The 12,922-nt window shown below is 40.1% G+C and overlaps 1 protein-coding gene across 4 annotated transcripts in view; it reads left to right on the top strand.

The window, feature by feature from the left end:
* Positions 1-261: 261 nt before the first annotated feature.
* SBF2 (SET binding factor 2) overlaps positions 262-12,922 on the top strand; it is a 269,535-nt gene continuing 256,874 nt past the window's right edge. For all 4 annotated transcript variants that reach the window (XM_074585940.1, XM_074585939.1, XM_074585938.1 and 1 more), the window contains exon 1: positions 262-467. In XM_074585940.1, the coding sequence (XP_074442041.1) occupies positions 413-467 (55 nt within the window). In that variant the 5' untranslated portion in view covers positions 262-412. The remainder of the gene's footprint in view (positions 468-12,922) is intronic.

Below are 12,922 nucleotides of genomic sequence, written 5' to 3'. Positions count from 1 at the left end.
TTCTGGACCTGCTCCAACAGGTCCAAGTCCTTATGTTGGAGGGCCCCAGAGCTGGACCCAGCCAGTACTCCGGGTGGGGTCTCAGGAGAGTGGAGTAGAGGGGCAGAATCCCCCACCCCCACGCGGTGGGCTTCGTAACGAGGCGACCGGTTTTGCACCGGCGACCCCCGGGGCAAGCCGGGCCGCGCCGCCTCAGCCGCCGGCGAGCCCTCAGCCCACGCCCAGCCCGGCGGGGTCACGGCGCAGCGGTCTGGGCGGCGCGCAGGCGCACAGCGCGCCCGCGCCTCCAACATGGCTGAGGTGGTGCCGCTTCTCTTGCGGCGGGCGCGGAGGGGAGGATGCTGAACCTCCCGAGAGCCGCCGCCGCCGCCGCAGCAGGGGTGGTCGGGCCTGAGGCGGGTTCCTCTCAGCCATGGCCAGGCTGGCCGACTATTTCATCGTGGTGGGCTATGACCACGAGAAGACAGGTAGGTGTGGCTGCGCGCAGGGCTGCCCCGCGGTGCCTGGCCTCTTCCCCCCTCCCCTCGTTCCTGCCCGGCCCCGGCCCCCTCCCGCCTCCGGTCGGGCCGCAGGAGGAGGAGACTGCCGCGCAGACCGGCCGCGGGGAGGAGGGCGGCTGAGGGCGGCGGGGCCGGCCTCACCCCCGCCAAGGGGCGTAGCGGTCGGCGGGGGCGAGGGAAGGGTTAATCCCCCTTTCCTGAGGCGGAGCGGGCCGGCGGGAAAGCGGAGGGGCTCCTCTACCGCCGGGCCCTGGCACCTCCGGCCAGGCCGAGAGGCTTCGCCTCGCGGCTGGCTGTCTCGGCCCACCTGGCAGCCCCGCTAACCCGGCCCCGCCGTGAGCGGGGCACGGTGCGGGGCCGGGCGGGCGGTGCTCGGACAGGGCCGTACCCCGCGGCCTTGCCCTGCCGCCTGGGGCGTTGGAAACGGGCAGCGGTTCCTTCGAGAAAGCGGGGGCAGCTTAAAATGTCGCCCACGGGCGTGCAGGGCACCGGCTGTCGGCCGGTGCCCGAGGGGAGGCCGGTGCCCGAGGGGAGGCCGGTGCCCGAGGGGAGGCCGGTGCCCGAGGGGAGGCCGGTGCCCGAGGGGAGGCCGGCTGGGCGCCCGCGTTTCCCGAGGCGCCTCCGCAGGGAGAGGCGGTGCTGGCTGCCGTTCCCCCACCTGTGTGGTGTTCGCTGAGGCACGTACACCCTGAACGGAAAACAAAGACCGAGGGGTCTTGGAAGGCAGTGGGGCTCTTTGCCCGTTTTGGCGGGGCGGGGGGGTTACGGCTTTACCGCCTGGTGGAAAGGTGTTAGCCGCTGTAACACCGGGGGAAGCGCGGTGGCACTTGGTGGGCCCTTCAGGAACCGCTGCTTTTCTTAGAGAATCGAGATGTCTTCCGTTTGCTCGGGTGAAAGGGAAGTGGTTTTATCTGCTATCGCTTTGTGAGTAGAGAGAGTGGTTTCTGTTATGTAACTTTCTGTTATGATAACATCACATTTGTTGCTGGAGAGACCTTAAATCAGTATATAAACTGATTTGGAAATGAAGTGATTGTCAACTGGTGTGTGTGCTGGGTATTTCAAAACGATCCTTTGAATGTATGTTATTAATAAACAATATTTTAAACAGTTGAATGTCCCCTAATTTATTTGACTATGCATAAACCAAACAACACTCAACTTTGTTACTCTGAGTAATTCTTTGAAGTAGCAATTGCGTGTAATTTGTATTTGTTCATTCTGAAAGTGTAGCTAATAAACCCTTAGAGTAAGATCCTTTCATTTTTTTAAAGAAATATAATTTTCGGAGAAATCACTATATCTGCGTGTTTAAAGATACAGTGGCTTACAGAAGTCTGCCAAGGGTCTCATGGATTTTACTATACCAGTACTATTATTCCATTATGGCGTGGTTCCCTCTCCAACCCCATTTGGAAATAGATTTGTCCTAACAGTAGTGGCATAATTATAAGATGTGTGAAATGGAGAGTACTTTATGTTAAAAATAAAGACCTCTCCTTTCACCTCTCTCCTGTTTAGAACGCTTTTCCCAACAATAGTAGAGAGCCCAAATCAAAGAAGCAACCAAAAAATGCAGGGGTGCTTTTTAGGAGGAGACAAAGCAAGTAGGCTGCCTTCTTAAAGGGTACAATCAATCTAACATAGCCACTATGTGAAATAAAATCACAGATGACATTGGAAAGCTTTATGTTTGTAAAAGGTCTTCATCTGTAGCATTTAAGTATGTGTTTAACTTCCTGTACATAAATTGTCTCATTAAATTTAGTAGAATTGCTTGCATGGATGAAGTTGAGCAGATTCAGAAATAACTCCAGAACCAGAACCTTAATTTGAAAAGGTCATGCCCAGAAAGTAACTATTTGGACTTCATTATTTAAATTACTCGTTGCTACTTTAATGCTTCATACTGAAATGCTTGAAGGAACAACATTCTGTTGAAGACTAGGCATGCATTGTTTTCTAAATTCCTTTACCCCCACGTGCGATCCCATAATACATGGAGTACTGACCTTTCTTTTTCTTGTAAAAGTCGTAATTTTTTGATGCATTTATTTTGCTTCCTTCTATATGAAAGAGCAGGGGCAAATATTTCTGAGATTGTAGACTTATTACCTGTGAAGCTTTTAATTTTTATTTTTTTTCTCATCTTCAGCAAGGTTCTGGCTTGCTTTTAATATGTTTGATTTTAGTGTTGAGTGTAATTGCATTTTATAGTTTTTTGTTTTTTCAGGAATAATCTGTGGAATATCTTTGTGTAAACAAGCAAACAAAAATCCTGTAACCTTCCCCCTCTTCCCCAACCTGTACGTCAGCAGCAGTTTGGATAATATGCACTTGCGGTTAATAAGAAAGGATGTTTATAATAATGACCATTCTCCCAGAAAAGCCCTGCTGCCTCTGCTGTCTTTTTATGGCAGCCATCATCTGCTGACTTCATGTGTGTTATATGGATTTGTTTACGTGTGCCAATATCTGCAATATACTGAAAATGTGGTAAAGATAATGCTTGCCTGTGCAGATTATCTAGCTTTATTCAAAAACATTCACTATAAATATGTGAAATGCCATGTTTGGTGCACTTGTGCAATTTAGGAGCAGATTTCTAGATTTTTCTTGTTGCAGGAAAACTTTATTATTGGTGTAACAAGTTTTTATCCAACATAGTTGGTCTTAAGGGGAAGCAAATGTTTTTGTTGTCCTCAAATAAACAGAAGAGAATATCCTTTAGGGGTCAAACATTTTAAAGTTCATTCCTGTTCCAGTCTAGGCCTATGTAAATTGATGTTACTGCAGTCCTGGTGCTGTCATCCCTGTTGCGTTAAATCTTCCATTCATTTTCAGCTTGCTTTTGGATGCTGACCTGTCAGAAAGACGCTTCTTCCTGAGTATTTTGCCCGTGTTGCTGTATTATTCTTTTTCTGGGTTACTTTCCTGCTAATCTTTCAAACAGAGTTGGCTCACCAAGATACCAGATGAATGCTGGTATCGGCATAAAGGAGGAGCAGGAGCATGCAGAAGGAGGACAGATCACTGCAGCCTGAATTTATATAGACTTAAATGGCCCTAGAACCTTGGGCACAAAGATGTTAGTCAAGTGCCTTTGTCGCCTATGTGCTCTGAGGAAAGTAACGGGTGCCTTTGAATAGTCTGCATAATAGGCAGTTTATTCGTGCTTGGCAAGATGCACGGAGAGTCAGCCTGAGTCCAGAATGAGCTTTGCTCTTGACAACTTCAGGTGTTAGTAGGCTTTCAGGCACATAGGAAGTTAAGGAAAAGTCTTTGTGTTGTAAAGGATGATCTGGTTCACTTAGCTTTTTGTGTATTTCAGGTACAGTTGTACGTGTTCCTGCTTAAAATGTGCTTAGTCTATGTCTTTCACCATAAAAGTAAGCTTAAATATATCATAGTTCTAACTGCTGTTGTGTGTTTTGAAGACTTGTTCTGAGCCACTATAAAGAACTGTGATAGCAGTAGCTCCTATCGGAAGTTCATGTTTAGTGTCTTCAGAGAGTTGGAGAAATCAGATTTAATAAATCCCTCCGATGTAATAAAAAGCCTTGTTTTAGTTCTAATGGTGGAAATGTGAAGGATTTCAGTGATACACCAAGGTTGATTGCTTTACCATGTTTATTTGGCGTTCAACTGAACCTTTGCTAAGGTCGATAACCACATTTTTCTCAAACTTATCAGCACAGTATGAAGCTGTTAGGTAACTTGCTACAAAAAGCGTTTACAGAAGTCTCTGAAGGGAACAAAGGTGCTAGGCACTCTGGGTTAAAAGCTAGAGAAAATCCCGGAAGACCTTACTGTATATCCATTTTCTTTTTCCATGGATTTTTGAAGTGTGTTTGATGTGCTTCACCAAAAATTCCCATTTAATATGTTTGCATAATGGAATGTGGATGGGATTTAGGAAGAACAAAGGTGTTTGCAAAGATTACAGAAGGGCGTGAGAAAGTGACTTTTTGTTTGGTTTGGTTTTGTTTTTGCTGGTAAAAGCCATAATCATAAATGTATCAGTGGAATTTACATACTTGAAAAAGGTAAGAGAGGGGAACGCTTTGTGTCTTCCATAGCTCAGCAACTGAAAGGTGAGGTTAAAGAAAAAGAACTAAATACTCGATTTGATTAATTTGTCCGTAGACCCGTAATGGCTTTCCTATAGGATGCTGTTGTGTACCCAGCAGTTAACTCTGGAAAACCTGTGAGGTGGGGCGAATGTTTTCTGCGAGGCTTCTTCGCTGTAAGAAGACAGGCTAATGTTTTTTTGTTCTTGCTTGTGTATGCAGTTGCAATGTGTATGACAGAAGGCTTAAAACAGTATAGCAGTTTTATTTGGCTGTTGTCATAACTGATAAATGCTGATATAACATGTGTAGGCTCTGTTGTGGTTGTTTCTGTTCTGATTTTTATCAACTTTTCAGGGAAGCCTTTCTTGTCTAACATAGCTTCATATCTTGGTGGATTTTGAAACCAGACAAATGATTGATGATAGAGTGGGAGAAGTTCCTAAATGCAGCTGTCTGAATCTTTTATTTTTTCAGTGGGCAGATTTTGCCTGTGAAGAATATTATTTTCATTTTGGGGGGTAAATAGCATATAATATCATGAGGATTTTTTTGGTGTACTTGTATATTCATAGTTGGGCATTCCTCTTGGCTAGTGTGTATATAAGGAGTGGATGATTTCTTGGTGTCTTGGTATGCAATTTCTGCAAAACAGAAAATGTAGAAAAAGAAGGGAATGAAGCTATTTCAGTGGCTTTCTTATCTGAGCTGTGGCTTAATTTGATTCAAGTGCAATCTAGGGAAATTTCAAAGGGGAAGAAAACCCCCAACAAAACCTAAATCCTTTTTGTGGCAGAAGAATTCTTGTAGCTGTAACTTAATGAAAAATCAAGTATACTATCAGAACAGAAGCAGAATACAGATATATAAGTTACTGTGTATTGGTAAGAGATTACTGTAGTTGGTTATGATTGGAGAAGGCCACGGGTGCCCAAAAACTTTTCCAAACAAATTAGTTGCTCTAGTATAAGAAATTATCTTTTTCTACAGACCTTATCTTTGCTCAGTTTCATTTTCAAATACAACAGTCTCCACAATACCATGCTGAAACAGAATGAGAAAAGAGTATTTCCATTGCATGTGGAGGTGGTGTGTTTTTTGTGGTGTGTGGGTTTGTTTTGTTGTTTTGTTGTTGGTTTTTTTTTTTTGTTTTTGTGAGATAAGGCTATCTTGAAAGTCTGCTTGGAGGGAAAAAACCCAACACCACTGGGTTTTTTTTTTTGTAGTATGTCTTCCTAAAATGTTTTCTGGCAGTTTCTTCTAATATATAATGTTGGCTAAAAAGTTATTGTTATTTTGATTTACAGATCACTGTTTTTCGCTGATTTTGGGTAAATCTTGAAATCAATACAGATCACTATAACTCTTCATTCCCTCAAATGTCTGCTCGTGAGTATCTCTAAAGAACTGGGATTTGAAACTCTTTGCTCACTTGTCTTGCTGTCATAATAACAACAGCAATAAAAATATTTTTTCTCAGCCTTTCGGTTTAAATCAAGATGTTCATGGAGGCTGAATGTTTATTCTGTAAGATATCTTCCTTTGTCCTAAAATAGGAGGACCCAAATTCTGTTGAGGGAAGTAGTATTTCATATCGTTGGGGATATTTTAAGACTAAATTGCAGTAAAGAAACTCTCTCTCCCCTTTTCTGTCCTGGATTAACTTTGTCGATTATCTAACAAAAAGACACTTTTACTGCGGCATGTTCATGGCAAACAGTTTGTTATGCAAGCCTAATACTATTTAAGCACTGGCCTTCTATAACCGCAAGCATATTTTTCAGTGGGGGGACAACAAGAATGACATTTAACTCCTCCAATATCACAAAACGTAATAGTCTTGCCTTATAACACTGAGGAAGATTATACTGCTATGGTAGTTCATTGACATGAATTTAAAATACCTTCCCAGCTACTGGTACTTACAAAGTGAAAAACAAAGGAAAACCACAGTCACTGTGGAATCATTTCAAAATGTGGAACAGTAGATTCGCTGTTCAACCTTGATAAACCTCAATGAAAGTTGTATCATACAAATATATAATGGTAGTTAAGAAGTCTTCCTTTGATTCATCTCTTCTTTTACTCCTCCTTTGCAGTAACATGAGATTTTCGGCCTTCTTGCTTATACAGTGGGGAAAAAAAATATATTTCGAACACTGTCCTTATTGATGAGATTAATTTTCTTCTGCTTGGTGTCTTGTTAATTGTATTCCAGTTATATGTATTTGTTGAAATAAATTATTCCTTTGGTGTCAGTGGTATATTCTGAAGTCAAGGGCAATCCAATTAGTGTTGATTGGGATTTGGCAGCTAAATCCCTGCTCAGTGAGCCAAGAACATGCTTGTTATTGCTTATCTGTTAGTGACTAGATAACATCATGATTCCGTGTCTCTAATGTTTACAATTCTCAATTTGCAGCCTTTTACAAATTGTATAATACAAAAAAAAATGGAATTGTTGAACACGTTTGAATTCTTTCTTTGCTTTGTAGTAGTCTTGTGCTCAAAGTAACAACAATGTAACTAATCACAAAATTTCCACTAAAATGGGCATAGGTAACAGACTGTTAGTACTGCAGCCAAAACCAGTAGTTGGTGACAGTACAGTCTGAGGTTTTGTGTAGCTGTAGTAGAGGAACACTAACATACAGAAAATACAAAATCATCATAGTTCTGGAGACAAATTCAGGACAGCTGCATACAAAACCACATTGGACCTTGGGAGACCTCCATGGATAAAAAGAGACAAAGGAATGTTACCGGGGTTACAAAATCAATTACTCAGAAATTGGAGGAGGGGCAAAACAAAAAAAAAAAGGTATAAATAATGTCCTTTTAATGTGGTTCTTATGTTGTTTACTGGGATTTAAAAATGCAAGCCCCAGAAAAGTCACTATCTGACACTTGGATAGGTCTTCAGAAAGACTGGAAACGTCTTTTTAAATGGTAGACTTATATGTTGGGTCTAGTGGAATAGCAACTGGAAGGAAGATGAGGCATTCTGGCAGAGGATTTCTCAGATACTTGTGGATGCGAAGGAATGATGACTCTTTCTAGAATCTTGACTTCAGTTGTGGAAAATTGTGCTTTGGAAAATGGGCCTTGTTGACCTACTTTTGCCAGATGCTGTAAATATTAATGCCAGGAGTATTGAGTGCTGTCGGTTGGCAGCGTCCCCTTCAGGCTCTGTAGTGAGCGGCGTATTTCTTCATTGTGGTTTGGGAACCCTTGCTCTGTAAGACAGGGGCCACTCTTCCTGCTTACTCTGTTTGACACATTCTGGTATTTTAAAACTCTTTCTGTCTTCTAGTTTGGTTTTCTAGGTTTACACCAGAAGAATCTCTCACCTTGGTGTCTGTCTGTCTTTTTTTCCCCTCCTTCCCCCCCCTTCTCTCTCTCTTAATCTCTGTTTAGCCATTTTTATCTACTCTGTTATTTTCTGAGATGAAGTCAGTCCAGTCAGTCTGATTTCTTGTGTCTTTCATCTTTAAATAAATATCAGTTCATCACATAATTACAGAGGCCAGGTTTCATTCCTGCTATGAATTTTGGGCCTAAAAGGGTGTTTGCTAGAAATATAGTTTAGGCAAAAACGTCCTTTTCTCCAGTCTTATTTTTTTAGAAACAGAAAAAGTATTTGGTGTGAAGTTTTCTGAAATAATTGATCTATAGACAGATATTAAGAATTGAGATGGTACATTTAGTTTGGCTAAGGAAGAAATAATTGAAAATAGTTATAGAATAAGAGGTTAGAGCACTCTTAGTAATGCTTATGACTGTTAGCTATTTGCATGTCTAAAAAGCATCATACTCATGTTTCTTCTTAGTTTCTTATAACTGTACCACTTGTAGCACAATAAACCGTTTAGCTTGATTGCTGCATTATTAAACTCCTTCATATTTTAAATTTGTACGTTTAACATATGTATTTGTGTTTTGGACAAAGAAATACAGACACTCATCCTTTTTGTTGACTATTATTCTATGAACTATAAATATAATTCCTAAGTGGCAGTAAACGTTAGCTGACTGTATGACTAACAAAATACTCAAGACTTTTTCAAAAGGACAAGATGTCATAAGTACAACTGTAATGTACTTTTAATTCTTGAAATGTGGTTGAATGGGTGTATTGTACTTTTTAAAAAACAGTAAATTAGGAAATCTGTGATTTTGAATGCTGTTACACAGGCTGCTTTTCATAAAAAATGCAAATTGAATTGCATTTAAAAAAAATGAAGAAAGCCACACGCTTTGTTCCTGCAGAGCAGTTTCTTCATAATTAGTCTCATTTCCAAGAAAAATAGATAGTAGTTTTACGGAGCTCGTGGAATGACTAAGCTGTTACTGTTCTATATTTTTATTATATGCTATTTTAAAAATAAGATTAATACAAATAATTCCAGTAAAAGTTACAGATTTCATTTTTTTTCTTGATTGGCAACTTGTGAAGAGATGAGTAGGTGTCATATTTTTGAAGAACTTAGAATTTCTAAAAGAGAATTTAAAAGGAAAATTGATTATACTTTTCCGTCCTAAACCACAGATTTAAAACCACTGTTTTTTTTTTTCCTTTATTATATTGATAATTTAATCTATTTCTAGTCTCTTTCAGATGGTAAGTTCTTTGAACCTTCAGTTTGTGAGAATTTTTTTTCTTCACTGTTTTTTTTTTTTTTTTGTTCAGTGATGGACGCAGCTCTCAGTACTGATCCTGTAACAGCTGGTAGTGGGTTCTGATGTGGTTGATTGAAAGTTGTTACTGTATCTGTAGAAAGGTCTGGGTTTGCCCTTGATGTCCTCTTCTTTCTCAGCTTTGAAAACTGATAGTACACTCTGGAGGTGGCTTTTGTGAAGTTCGGAAGCTCATTTGGTAAAGCGGTGGGTCCTTCTGGAAATTCCTGGTGCTGTGACTGGCATGGTTGGTGGTGGGCTTCTAGGCAGAACTTGCCTTTTGTAAAGTGGCTTAGCCTGGGGCCTCTGCCTGAGTGCTAGATTGTGCCTGACTGCAGCTGAGGAACTAGTTGGAATTCCCTGTTAAGAGAGGGAAGAGCTGCTGCCTGAGCATTGCCTTGGACTTTGGGATTCATCCCATCTTTCTTAGAAATATAATTAATGAATTATTTTATGCTTTTGAGGAGCTACTTGCTTTTGCAAAACTAATTAGTGTGTGTTTCTTGTGATCAGCAAGTTTCATCATCGGCAGAAAGCCCAAGGTTTGGCATGGATGCTTTTATTAGTATTTCCAAAACAGATAAGTTAACAAGGCGTGTGCACAGAACAAAGTGATGTTTTCTGTGGTAATAAATAATCAGAGTTTAGAGTTTGTGTTCAGAAATTTATGCGAGTTCTAAGTGTTCAAAGTGCTGCAGAGAGTTAAGTTTCCTCTCTAGATGTTTTATAGTTGCTAAAAATTAAATGTTTATTTGAAGTAACCAATTCTGGTACACTTTGCTGAAGTGAGTGAAGATAATGCCTGTGGAAGTCTCAGATTTGTCCTTTTGCTGGAGGCAACTGCCCCTACAACAACTTTCAATACTTGTGCTGGTTCCTTGCTAGTTGCACTGATGAGTCGAGGTTTTCACTCAAACTGCCAGAAAATATTCTTCACCTGAATTTGTATAGACATGAGTGAGCCATGGGGCACATGATGCCTTTTTCCAGCTCCCAGGGGCTGATCATTTCCAGCAGAGAAGCAGCAAAAAGAACTAGAGCATCCCAAACCATCTCAGTAGGTTGTACTAGGACTAGAGTGGCAAAGCTGTGGGGTGTCAGCTGTGAGGGCATTATAATTCAGCAGGACAGCCAAAGCAAGTGTCATGTTTTTTCAGTTACAGGCAACTGAAAAGAAAACAAAACCATAGAGGCCACATGTTTTTGATTTGGAATTCAAAACTCTTCTTTCAAAAGATTCGCTTTCCTGTTTGATTAATCTGCATAAATAATGATACCAGGTTTGCCACTGAGTAAACAGTGTTCATTTAAGTAGTGATACTTTTGTAAGGTTGTTGTTTCAGTACTGTGTTTTCCAAATATTTTGTTTATAGTGTTTATTATGAAGAGAGATGAGATCATACGTATTTAACAAAATATCCTTGTGGAGGCTGTTTTTATTATTTTGTTCTCTTTTGCCACATGGCTTCTTTTTGGAAGAGGCAAGGCTGTCACTGAAGCATTTTATTTTTTGTGGGAGAATGGTCTGGAGAAGTATCTAGAAAACACACTTTCTACCTTTCTGACCTTGTGAGATGTTTTTGCATTTTTAAAAGATTTGTTTGCTTACGTGTATGCTTATGGGTTTCTTTTTCTTTTTTTTTCATCTTTTAAGAAAATACGGTCCAATTCTTTAGTAAATGGCAAATTTTTAGAAAACTGCAGTTCAAGAACATGTGGCTTCGCTAGTCTAGTCATAGACATAGACTCTAGATGTATTCATTAATAGTCACAGCTGCTGCTCTTGTTAGTAGCGTAGTAGAAGACATAAGGTAACATTTACATCCATACTTAATTCTAACAAAAATGAGGATTGTTTCTTGTTAACAAGCATATGGCTTCTATGAAAAATCTGATATAGAGGTTTCTAACTTTAAAAAAAAAAAAAAATCATCCTATGATGTCTAGAAATGAGCAGTAGTTACTGAGCAGTAGGATTCCCTACTTACTGCCTAAATCTGGTATGTGCTGACTACCTAGTATTAACTGGGCTTTCTAAAGGTTTGAAAATAGATTTGCAGAAACCAAAACATAAACTTCTATGTTTTATTAGATTTATCTGATTTGTGGGTTTATGAAGGCTCTGAATCTTTGTTATTCTTATGTATTTGACAGTTACCAAGAAGAGATTTGGACTATAGTAATCTTAATATATAAGTACAAAGCGTCGTATGCTTTTTACAGTTTTTACGACAGATGAGCAAAGATTTTGTCAACATCGTCTTGCTAATCTTCATTTTCAGCAGATTTTCATATATGGGGCTTTTTAAAGAATCTAAGCTGTTGCCAGTTAAATGGTAAGAGTCCGAAGAATTATGAGTAAATTAAAGGTTGGAAGCAAGCGATCATTATTCATAGGCAAAGTTGGTAGCACTGGACTCCCACAGTTAACTTTGCAGACCTTTTTTGTTTGACTTGTAAATATCTGGTAAAAAGAGAGGTGGGATAGTTAGTGGATGAGACTTGCAGATGACTTAAAAAAAAAAAAAAAAATTTATTCGGGATAGCTGAATCTAAAGCTTGTGGTGAAGGGCTCCAGAAAGAGCTTGTGGTACTGAGTTGACTAGCTGTTAAAATTTTGGATGAAATGCAGTATTGGTAAATACAAGCCAAAGTACAAGCAGTGGTGAGAAAAGGTGGTCCTAACATACATTGACAACAATTATCTCTAATTTTGCTATTGTCACTTAATGAAAAAGTTCTTGGAATTTGTTAGGACAGTTCTCTGTAAACATTGTCTTAGTATTAAGGTATTGTATTAATGGTAACAGTAAACTCAGAAATAGACAGTATGGAATTGTGGAAAAAGACATTGTAGTGTTGGGACTGCAGCCTAGGGGACAAGAATGGATTAGGTGAACCCCAGAGGTCTGGTTTGACCCTGGTTTCTGTAGTCCTGGATCTTAGGAATGACTGAGCAGGGAATCACCTGGTCCATTCTTCTCCCCCAAGGCGCAGTTAGCTGTAGCCTTTGCTGGTCGGGGTGGATGTTTGTTTAACTCATTCTTAAAACGCCTCAATAACAGCACTTTCACAACTGGCTTTGTCAGTCTATTCTGGTGCTTCTCTGTCTGACTTTAAGAAGGGTTTTCATAGTGTTTGACTCAAGTGGTTTTTGGTACAGTTTTAAGCCTGTTATTGCGATTCTCCTTGAAGCATAGTGACCAAACTGGATTTGGTAACTTACATAAAATCTTACCAAAACTAAGAGTGAGACTGTTATTTGCTGGTTTTGCGGGCAGTTCCACATGTGTAGATGTCAGTCTGATTTCTTTTTTTTTTTTTTTTTTTTTTAAATTTCAACATCACAACACCGAGGGTCACTTTGTGATCTACTTTAACCTCTACATCCCATCTAACCAAACTGATAACTATTTCACCATCCCATATATGTGCAATCAGTTGTTCTGACCTAACTCTGCAGCTTTCCAGTTCGCCTTAGTCATACTTTAACATTGTTTCATAACTTTTTCCAGTCTTTCAAGATGGCTTTGAATTCTTATCTTTTCCTCTGTTGTGCTTATTACTTGCATTTTCTGAAAGTCATGCATAATTTGTGTGTTATATATATAAAAATATTTGAGAGTGTGTATATATATATATACACTTTTATATATATATAAAAGAACAGCTTCA

Source organism: Larus michahellis, chromosome 4 (genome assembly GCF_964199755.1).
Source record: "Larus michahellis chromosome 4, bLarMic1.1, whole genome shotgun sequence".
Taxonomy (NCBI): domain Eukaryota; kingdom Metazoa; phylum Chordata; class Aves; order Charadriiformes; family Laridae; genus Larus; species Larus michahellis.
The sequence above is the reverse complement of the archived record's forward strand: the minus strand, read 5'-3'. Positions and strand labels throughout refer to the sequence as shown.